The sequence below is a fragment of the Phoca vitulina genome, unplaced genomic scaffold (assembly GCF_004348235.1).
Source record: "Phoca vitulina isolate PV1807 unplaced genomic scaffold, GSC_HSeal_1.0 scaffold9, whole genome shotgun sequence".
Taxonomy (NCBI): domain Eukaryota; kingdom Metazoa; phylum Chordata; class Mammalia; order Carnivora; family Phocidae; genus Phoca; species Phoca vitulina.
In genome coordinates this window covers 50,077,068-50,086,229 of record NW_022589712.1, presented here as the reverse complement: position 1 = coordinate 50,086,229, position 9,162 = coordinate 50,077,068, and the positions used below count along the sequence as shown (strand labels likewise).

General features: G+C 41.4%; 1 protein-coding gene across 8 annotated transcripts in view; it reads right to left on the bottom strand.

Moving 5' to 3' along the window:
* Nucleotides 1–1,822: 1,822 nt before the first annotated feature.
* Nucleotides 1,823–9,162, bottom strand: part of CDK19 (cyclin dependent kinase 19) — a 171,079-nt gene continuing 163,739 nt past the window's right edge. For all 8 annotated transcript variants that reach the window (XM_032408069.1, XM_032408072.1, XM_032408066.1 and 5 more), the window contains one exon: nucleotides 1,823–6,202. In XM_032408069.1, the coding sequence (XP_032263960.1) occupies nucleotides 6,071–6,202 (132 nt within the window). In that variant the 3' untranslated portion in view covers nucleotides 1,823–6,070. The remainder of the gene's footprint in view (nucleotides 6,203–9,162) is intronic.

Genomic DNA, 9,162 nt, shown 5'->3' with positions numbered 1-9,162 from the left:
AGAATGGCCTTTATGTCCATATATTTCTACCATCATTCTATTCATGATTATTGATGTGTTCCCTAAGAAGATGGAAGCTTTCTCTCCAGCTCTCCTCTTCTTTCTAAGCTCTCAGCCGAATTGCCTCTAAAATTTCTCATTTCTAGCATGCACCTCTGACTCCTTCAGCCTCCCCCCAACCCCCAGTTCCAAAGCTGATGCCACACTTAGGTACTTGTTACAGCAGCACCCCTTTTCTTGGTACCAAAATCTGTATTAGTCTGCATGAGTTGCTGTGACAAAATACCACAGACTGGGTGACCTCAACCACAGAAATTTATTTTCTCACAGTTCTGGAGGCTGTGAAGTCCGAGATCAAGGTCTGGCAGGGTTTGGTTTCTGGTGAAGGCTGTCTTCCTGGCTTGCCAGTGACAGCCCTCTTGCTGTGTCCTCACATGGTAGGAAGAAAAGGCTGTGGGGAGAGAGAAGAGAAAGTGGGGGAGGGGGGCGCAAGGTAAAAAGGAGAGGGAAGAGAGCTCTCTGGTATCTCTTCTTGCAAGGAAATTAATATGATTATATCAGGGTTCTATCCTTCCCCCCCATCACAGTCTTATCCTTATGACTTCATCTAACTATAATTACTTTGATAAAGGCCTTATCTCCAAATATAGCCACACTGGGGATAAGGGCTTCAACATAAGAATTTTGAAGGGACACAAACATTCAGTTCATAATAGCGCCTTTATGTGAAAAAATTCAGCAGTACTTTCTGAAAAAATCTAAGCTGCAGAAAAAGCCTGAAAAAGCAGAATGCACTTAATACATCTTAATGTTTTAAGTCAGTATTTTCATCTCTTTCCCTTATACTATATTCTCTCATTTAGAACAAATGAACAAATGTTCCTGTTAAGCTTGTGTTTTGCTGGTCCAAGCTGGCTTTCCACTGCCTGCAAGATAAAATGATGCTATTTGAGGTTTTAAAATGCCCACCATTTAATATGATCCAGGAATTCTATGCCAAGGTAAAAAAAAAAAAAAAATGATGCTAATGACTTGCTCTATTAATTGCCTGTTCTGTGTTGGGTATCATGACAGGTGCTGGGAATGCAGGAAGAATAAAACCCGGGGGCTGTCCACAAAGAACTTACAGTTGGACAAGGACATGGACCCATCCTTTCAAAGTGTTCTTCCCAGGAGCAGTAAGAGGTTTGTACCGTCCTCCACATTCTCTTATCCAGGTGGCTGGTTAGAAAGGCAGCTATGGTCAAAGAATAGTTTTCCAAGGGAAGCTCTACCCTCCAAATAGCACTGTATTGAATATACATACGGTCTGTGCCAAGCTGTGAAGCAACTGGACGTGTGCAGAAATGGAAGTTTTGTGTTTGTGCCACTTAAACATTCTTCAATTCACTCCATGATGCCCTTGACCATTGGGGTAACCACATTAGGTTCATCAAGTAAGTTATAAGGGACAGCCAGGTAAAAAAGAGTGTTCTTATAAAAAGGAGAAGAACCCAATGCCACTCTACCCACAAAATGCTGCCTATTTGTTCTTTTCTAAAATATCATTCTAATCTTCATTTTCTTATAGAAAGGATGTTTTCCCAAGAAACGTTTTTAAAACTGTCATTTTGCCTCTGAGGTATATGTAAGCAGTGTGTCCGTGGTTTTGTGACATCAGAAGCATCCTGAATAAAACAGCATATTGCAACTCGCAGGGAGACTTTGCATCTCTGCAGGACAAGTGTTATCTGAAAAGCTTCTAGGCATGCAGATAAAATTTTGACACTAAAACGTATTAACAGGAGTTTTTCTAGACTTAAAAAAATCCACAGAGGAACAAAGTCAATTAAATTTTATTACAACCAAGAATATAAAATAAATGCAATGTAATTTATTTTAGTTTTAACAGTCATTTCAGGAAGGATGTCAGGACAACTCAAAAGCGGGGAAACACTCGGGCTCCAAAGTAGCTGCTCTCCTGCCCCCCACGGAGCGCGCCTCGCTGAGGGGCAGCCGGCTCTGAGCGCACGCCTCGCGCCAGAGTGGGGGAAGCATACACGGTCATCTCTATCATCATAGAAAGAGGGGTGCGTGCAGAAAATGGCTGAAAGAAGAGACAAAGACAGGTACACTTCACAAATAGGAATTATGGGAATTACAAACTAGGCAGTTTAGAAAGGATTTACTACATAACATATATAAAAAGTACTTTAAATTGTTGTTAAAAAGGACATCTTCAGTCCAGATTTTGTGTAATACTTTTAGTGTCTACACAGACAAATCTTTAAAAAAATTAAATAGTATTAATTTACTAAATATTTAGGAGATAACAGTGCATTAAGGGTTTTTTTCATATAATACATACATATCACTCCTTTGCAGTGATAGCATAGAAGAGTAAGTATGGCCTTAGGTACAACACATTTTTTTAAAAATCCTAAAACAATGAACATTGCTTTATATGATATCTGTGACTACTCTTGAAGATGATGGGGGCCTAAACTGCTATGTTTGATATAAAATATTACTTATACTTGAATCCTTCGAGCCTCCTTTAGGTTAACTGCTATTTTATTGCCTTTCTCCACTCCCTAGAAAGATATCACCAGAGAGTTCAGGATTTGCAATTTTCATAGAATTCTTCCTTCATTGTATAGTTTCTGCCACATCATTTTATTCAAAGCAGATTAAGCTGCAAATCTTATTGTCCGACGATGTTTCCTTTTCCCTTGAGCAGAGAAAACAGCATCATTTCAGAGGTATACACCCAGCAGTTGCTTCACCAGGAGTGAGGCAGTGAACATGTAGGTAAACGTCGTCCCTTTCCATTCTTCAATGTAAATTATGTTTAGAAGAGCGAAAGAGTAGTGCAGAAGGCCAAAGTTCTAAGTACTAAAGTTTTAAAAACACACAGATATAAAAATATACATGCCCTTGGTTTTCGTAAGTTACTGCACGATCTACTTTTATCACAAGGATTGCTTCAGCCTCATAGTAACAGCCCTGCCACCAGGCTACCTTCCCCTTGAGCTCAGCTCCCCTGAAACTCTAGAATCCCTTTTCTCAAACACACACCTCACCAGAAAGCTAATTCGAAAAGTGATTTGTAATATGGAGGGCAGAGAACCTTCACTTGTATTCCCTCCTTCCTTTCAAATAACCTCCCTTGGTTTGGGTGTTCTCATGGGCTGAGGGGGTGGGGGCCCTTCCTGCATTCTCAGGGAACAAGACAGTAATATGTTTTCAGAGAGGAATGAGGTCATTTGGGGACCACAAAGGTAAATTTTAACCTCAAAAAGCTTCACAGATCTCCCTCGAGGTCCCACAGTTTAGGGTCCAAAAGAAGGTTAAAGACTTTGTTCCCCTTCACAGGGAAAAGGGAATCATGAGCCAAAATTATTTCAAGGGTGCTGGGCCCAACTGGGCATCCCCAACTCCGAGGCAAGAAGAAGAAGAAAAGGGCCAGTACCAGCACAGTGACCAGAATAATGGGGATATCTGGCTGTATCCTGGAGAACACCGTGGACTAGGAAAAACGGATGAAATCCCCTCATGGTTTCTCTATCAGTTCTGCCAATAAAATTAGCTATCTTCAAGGAAAGCAGGGTAGTTCTGTGATTATATAAGCACATATCACAAGAATAGTGTATCAAAGTTGCTTATAAAGTACTCAGGGGCATGGTATTTTGGTCTATGCACATAGGTGGGCTTTCCTCTTATTAAATGTAAGTGCCCCCCAAAGGCAGCAACAGAGCTTCTGTTTTCATTGTAATCTCCCACAACCACTTAAGGAGTGCGTTCTGCTTATAAGGGCCACCCAACTGTTGCTGAAGGCTGCTGTGAACATTTCAGATCCGCACTAATGCCTGTTGTGATAGTTAATCACTGGCTTTCTCTAAGGTAGATAGAAACCTCTGGATAACACTGTTTCTCACACAGCAGAATCTGGAATAATAAGTCTATCCAAGTGAGTTTAGAAGTAAACCAAAGGACCTTCATACTCTTATAAGCCACTCCTCTCATCCCAGGAGAACTTACTGTCAATGGAATGGATCCTAAGCTCCTTAAGGACAGGAAGTGTGTCTTGCCCTTTGAGTCTTCCGGCCAGCCTGGCACTGGGCACGTGAGGGTGCAGGGAGCATCTGATGACCCGTAACTCTGGACAGTGAGGCTTCAGGACACAGGATAGAACTTTATACAGGTAGCTACGTTATGCAAAGGGCTATTAATTTCCCATTTAAAAAAAAAAACAAACGGAAGGGGTGAATTACCATTGAGACGATCAGAAATTCCTTCCAATGGAGCAATGCCGACTGTTTCATCTTCGATGTTCATGAGTGTCACTATATAGCTTTTATTATTAATAAGCATTATTATACTGAGATCAGGAAGGTCCTTGCTGGCTACAGTATCACATTAATAGTGCAAAATGTATACTGGCTTCTGTCTAAAATCTTATTTTGCTTGTGTATGGACCCAGAGTATCATAACCAGGTAGATAAGTTCACAAAGAATAGTTTTTAAAAAATGCATATAACTTGCATATACAACAATCAGCTATTTCTTCTAGCTCAAGAAAACATTTAAAACAAGGCTGGTGCTGCTAGTAGCATTCAGAGGAACACAAATTTCTTGCCCCTTACACTACAATGGGAGATCTAAGTCTTTACATTTCCTGTGACTCTGGGGAGTGAGGGGCTCCTTTCACTGGCTAAGAAAGAACTCAACCTCTAATTCATAGATCGTGGAAATGCAAATATGCACTTTATCTAGTATAGTCGTGTATACTATCTGCCCATAGTTTTTTAGGCACAATTATTAAGTTTTCTCCTAGGGGCAAAGAAAGCATTCAGTGCAATGAAAAGATCCTTGATAGAACTAAGTTTCAGTAACAACAGCAAAATTATGCATACATAATACATACTTGAAACATGAATAAAACCTAAATTTTTAACATGCTTTAAAAATAGTCACTCTATGTCTAATGCAAATATGAATGCAGAACACTGCTCTTTATTTTAAAAGCAGATTAATTTGCAAATTAATTTGCAGGCTTCTATTTGAGTACTCTTGATTATGTAAGAAAGTTACTCAAGCTAACCCCGACGTGAAGAAACCAACAGTTCTTTAGAGAAGCCAACTTTATATACAATACACGCTAAAAGCTTTTCCTTCAAAGGTAAGTAACACATCCTTTGATCAACATTACTCCTTAAAGAAACCCTAGTGCAGTTAATACTCTCTTCTGCTTTCTGGTATGGGGCACCAGAGGGCTGCAGTTCATCAAAGCTCTTGAAACCCTTTTTAAGGTAGACTTAGCTACATGAAGGTTAAAATGAGAATTCTTAAGTACTGAATACTCTTCAGAACAAGGTGATTCTGGGAACTACATTCCGTATGAATGACTGATTATATAAAAACTAGCACATACTTCAGTTCTTCGTAGCATAAAGCATAGTAACTGTAAAGATCTAGGCTGTTTTTGGTTGTAAGTTCCCTCTGTCCCACGATTCGTCTTTTTTTAGACCTTCCCTGAAACTAGATAAATAAAAACGTAATAGTAAAGTACTTTGGGACAGTAACAATTTCTGTTTAAGACTTCCATGAGCAAAACAGTCATATTCTGTGAAAACAACGTAGTGCTTTAAAAGGTGCATTTTTACCTGTGTTGCTAGATCAGTTCATGAAGTATAAAACTATACACCACTGGAGTCCTGTGTCTAAAACATTAAAATCCTATTAAAAGAGCTTTGAAAAGATAAATCATAGTGATTGCTACAGCATGAGAAAGGTGCACCAGGAAATCCTTCCAAAAAATGCTGAAGGTTACAGAAGTTAAGTGCTGGGATTAGATCAGACTCTGGATCAAAGTCACAATGGAACACATGCAGGGAAAGGGTGTTGGGGAAACTTCACAAAAATCTTCTTTAAGCCCATAAAGAAGAGACATCAGTCAGTCCTGCAAAATGCTCAGGATGGAGTCTTCCTCCTAAGTGGACGAGTTTTAAACGGCATCATCGTTTGCATTTTTTGGTTCTTTCCAATGCGGACATCATATTGCTGGAGTCTGGGCTCTGGGCCGCGGCGGTCAGTAGCGGTGGCCCTGGTGAGACGGGTGGTACTGTGCACTCTGCTGGGACGAGGACGAGTAGCCGAGTGTGCTCTGGGACTGAGAGGACCCCTGAACACTGCTTTGGTAATTCAGGCGAGAACTGGAGTGCTGGGGGAAGGAAAGGGAAAAAGGGAATCACTGGGGGAGGCAGAGAACAGCTGAGGGTGTTCATCACGACAGGATGGGGTGCAGGAACCATTTTCAGAGGCTCCTGGTTCAGAGTGACAGTAGCGGACAGCTGATGTGAGCTCGTCAATACATTTTGCGTACTTGGAACCACGACCTGCCACCACTGTGACATGTTTTGGCAGGCATGAAGTTTGGCTGGATTTCTTTGGGGGCATACGCCGCAGTGGCAAAGAAAGGCAGAAGGGAAATGTAGGCCGGCCCCCTGCTCTTGGTACTGACTAACTCTGCTTAGTTGTTCTGTGTGTAACTGAGATTTGCAAACAAGAACGCTCAATGTGGCACTGAATTAGTGGTATTCGTAATGTATACGGATGTGCTGTTAATTTCCTCATTATAAATAACAAAGCGATGATTAAGAAGTCATTTCTAGAGAAGAGAATTTTCAGAGGTGGAGGTTCCGATACGACAAAGCAAGGCAGGGTAGGCGGGGTGAGGTGGCAGTAAGTGTGCTGTATAAACCTCAGGTAACACTTAGAATGAAAAAAATGTTCATACATGAAAATGCCCTCAAGAGAAAGCAGAGACAAATGTACTTCAATTCAATGTTTTTTTATTACCTTAAATGAAACATTCATCTTCATGGTACCAAGGGCAAATATGAAAAATATGTTTAAAAAATCATCTATAGAATAAGAACATGGTGCCTAGTTAGAGATAAGCAGAGCTGGAACCAGGGTCTTCAGCTAAGCTCGGAAGGCTGGTTTTTCCCGTGAGCAAAGTGGGAAAGATCTTACTAATAAAACCATTACTTGGAGTAAAAAATGTAAATGACCTTGAGGTGGCACCGGGGGTTTAAGGAAGGACAAATCAGCAGGGTGCCCCCTACTCAATGTGCAAAGGCTGCCAAACTGAACTTGCAACATCTGGTCTAAGACAGCAGGGCCATAAGATAGTCTCGGTGAAAAACAGCTCTGCTTAGCTCCTTCCCCATTACAGAACTCTGGCTAGTTGCAGAGAGCAAGATGGAGTCACTCATGTCAAGCAGGGGCCTGTGTCAAGCAATGACACAGGAGCTAAGGGACTGTAACTCCCAGATATTGCCGAGACCAGCACCAGCAGATGACACCTCAGATGACACCTCAGATATTGCCGAGACCAGCACCAGCAGATGACACCTGATTATCAGCGGATGCAGAGGAGGTTGGCAGGGGCCCAAGACTGATTAAATCCCTTTAAAAAGGGAGAATTTTTGCAGCAAACTGTCCCACTCCTCAGACACTGACCCTTCTATGTCTGACCACTTCAAAAAGGCACCTGTAGCCAAAGGCTCTGCCCGACTGATCTCTGAACAGAACTGAGATCCTTCGCTGCTTGAACATCCAAAGCACGAAGTGCTGAGAGCTGACCGGGACCAGACTGAGGCCTTATCTCAACTCTGCGCCCACAGACTGACTTCTCATCTGGTTCGATAACTTCCTACCCCTTATGCTACGTCGTTTGTTGTGTGACTTGGCTTGTGTTCTGCTCTGTGTGCCGTGTAAGGAGCCAAGTTAATCATGTGGTGAAAAGTCACTGAGTTTGGAACCCTGCACCTGCTTTATAATGTTAATCTTGCTTTATGATTGAATAAAGCCAACATGTGGCAAGACGGAACTGTGTTTGTGCCTTCGTGGCGTGCTCATGACACTAGATGTGTTAGTGTAAGAAGCCTTTCGGGCTTCCAAATTCACATGTTTTATTTTTAAGTTTATTATGAAAAACATATTCTTGCCACTCACATGACCTACAATTGCTACGCTGGCTATGATTATTTTACTTTTGCAGATTAAATTCAGCACGAGAGTTCCTCCACTCTAGGCAAAGAACAAACATGTTGAAATGTGAGTCGCAGGTAGGTGCAATGGGGTTCTCCCACCCCCACGTCATGCTGATCTCTCCAACTAAGTAGCTGAAATATCTACCAATTCCATAGATACGCTGTTTTATTTTTAAGTAGATAGCACAGTACGGGACAAAGAAACATTTTGAAGAATTCTTGGATTTGAAAGGAATACAGTAGGAAGGTAATCTGTCCATAATGGACTATACTCAGGTTAATATAATAAAATCAGAGACACAAAGATGAACCAGTATATAATAGAGGTCTGGTGCTCACATAATAGGAATAAACTAAACTACAGTCGGGGAGGGGGAAAGGAATTTATAATAAAATTCAAATAATGTTCATGACTACTACCCAAATAGCAAGCTGTTTTTAGTAGATCAAAATGAAGCCCTTGATTAGTTTCATTGTGTTTAGAGAAGAAAACCACAGGCACCAAATGGTGTCACTTAGGCCAAGTCACCAACCCAGAGCTTAATACCTAATCTAACTGCAGTTTCAACTTTCCCCAGAAATGTAGTTTACCAGGTCAGTCAGGAAATTTTCTGATGGTTGCCAAAGAGTCTGCCACCTGGGCCCTTTCCATTCCCCCAAAGGAAGATGAGGTAATTCGCACACTCAGACCTCTGTTCTTCCCCCATAAGGGAAAGTGACCCAGCCTGGAACAATCTTTTCTTCTCTTTTGCTAATAACTTTCTTGCCCTGCCCTCCTTCCTATAAAAACCTTCCATTCTGCACAACTCCTGGGAGCTCCCCTCTGCTTGCTAGATGGGGTGCTGCCCAATTCACAGATCATTTAATAAAGCCAATTCGATCTTCACATTTACTCTGTGGAGTTTTGTTTTTTCGCCAGCAGAACCAATGGAAGTACTATTGTGTACTCCTCTGCTTGCAGGGACTCTTCCAAGAGAAGTTTTCAGAGAAGAGGTTGTGCGAAAACACATTCGTCTGCAGATATATTCCAAATGTAAAGCCAGCTGAGGCAGCTACTTATTATGTCTTTCTCGTTAATGTTTCTCTTGATTCCCGTTCCTCATCAGTGAGTTTATGACTCCCT